This window comes from Gavialis gangeticus, unplaced genomic scaffold (assembly GCF_001723915.1).
Source record: "Gavialis gangeticus isolate Ggan-Ray unplaced genomic scaffold, GavGan_comp1, whole genome shotgun sequence".
NCBI classification, from domain to species: Eukaryota; Metazoa; Chordata; order Crocodylia; family Gavialidae; genus Gavialis; species Gavialis gangeticus.
In genome coordinates this window covers 24478412-24479694 of record NW_017728993.1, presented here as the reverse complement: position 1 = coordinate 24479694, position 1283 = coordinate 24478412, and the positions used below count along the sequence as shown (strand labels likewise).

Below are 1283 nucleotides of genomic sequence, written 5' to 3'. Positions count from 1 at the left end.
TGAAAGCCCCGCTGGGCAAGGACGGGCCCCGGGGGGGGGGGGGGGGGGGACAGCCAAGCAGGCATGACACATGGACGCTGCACCAAACCCTCGCCCCCCCTTGAGCCTCCGAGGGGCCGCGTCCGGACTCGAGGCCTCCTCAAGCCGATGCAGCCACTCCTTGCTGAGCCCCAACGCCCAGCGAGCTGCCCCTTGCCACGTAGCCCCTTACCGTGGCTTGGTTCAGCACGATGACGTGGATCCCGCGGCCCTGCTCCCGCGCCTCGTCCTCCAGGACCTGCAAGAGGGGAGACCATGAGCGCACCCACAAGCCAGCTCCCCCCCTCCAGCTCGTGGCCACGGGACCCCGGAGCACCGTGACCATGATCGCACCCTAGAAACCCTAGATTTAAATCGCCATCAGGCACATGGCTTCGCTGCTTTAAGGGACCCCAGGCGCTGGGTCCAAGGTCTGGGGGCCCCAGGCGCTGACCGCTCACCGTCGTCCCATCCACAGCCACGTAGACCTTGGACCGGCTGGAGTAGACCTCGACGTCCAGGACCTTCCGGCTGCTGGCAGGCCGCCGTGGCGTCTCCAGGTGCTGCATGCCTTCGTCTGCAAGACAGGTGCCCTGAGCCTCAGCCAGTCTCACCCCACAGAGCAGCCCCTCAGTGATCCCGGCTAAATATTTTTCCAAGAAAAGCATCTGTTTCCTGCAGGAAAGCACTAGTTTTTACAGCAAATGCAGGCCCAAGAGGCTAACCTGTGCCTGGACCCGGACACTGGCTAGGGGCTAATGGGAGTCCCAGCTCCACCCCATTGTGTCCCCATGAATTGCGGGTGCTGATCAGCTCTCCCACAGCGCACAAGGGCTGGAGACCCCCACCCATGATACAACTGCCTCCCCACCCCTCACCTCAAGGCCACGGGGCATCATGAGAAGACTACTTGGGCCTAGGGCCACCTTTCAATAGGAAAAGATGGAGATGGAGGCCCCCCCTCCACTCACCATAGTCCTGGGCCGACTCCTCCTCTTCCTCGCTGGCAGCTCTCCGGGTGTCCAAGATCAGCTTGATGTTCACAATCACGGTCACCAGCAGAAAGAGGACGGCTCCGGTCTGCACAGCAAGGGGCTCGTGTCAGCGCTCACCCTGCCCGGCGTGGCTCGCAAGCAGGCATCGCCTCGGGAAAGCTGAGCGCGCATCTCGGAGGCCCGCAGCTTTCCCGAGGAACCGCCTCCCACGGCCATGGGATCTCAGACCCCGAGATACCCCAATGCTGCATTTCTGCACGTGCAGCGTAC

The 1283-nt window shown here is 63.4% G+C and overlaps 1 protein-coding gene across 1 annotated transcript in view; it reads right to left on the bottom strand.

Moving 5' to 3' along the window:
- POMGNT1 (protein O-linked mannose N-acetylglucosaminyltransferase 1 (beta 1,2-)) overlaps positions 1–1283 on the bottom strand; it is a 21684-nt gene that overhangs the window by 17420 nt on the left and 2981 nt on the right. The window contains exons 2-4 of the mRNA XM_019501377.1: positions 990–1098; positions 480–595; positions 198–277 (exon numbers count right to left, since the gene is read on the bottom strand). Coding sequence (XP_019356922.1) covers positions 198–277; positions 480–595; positions 990–1098 — 305 coding nt within the window. The remainder of the gene's footprint in view (positions 1–197; positions 278–479; positions 596–989; positions 1099–1283) is intronic.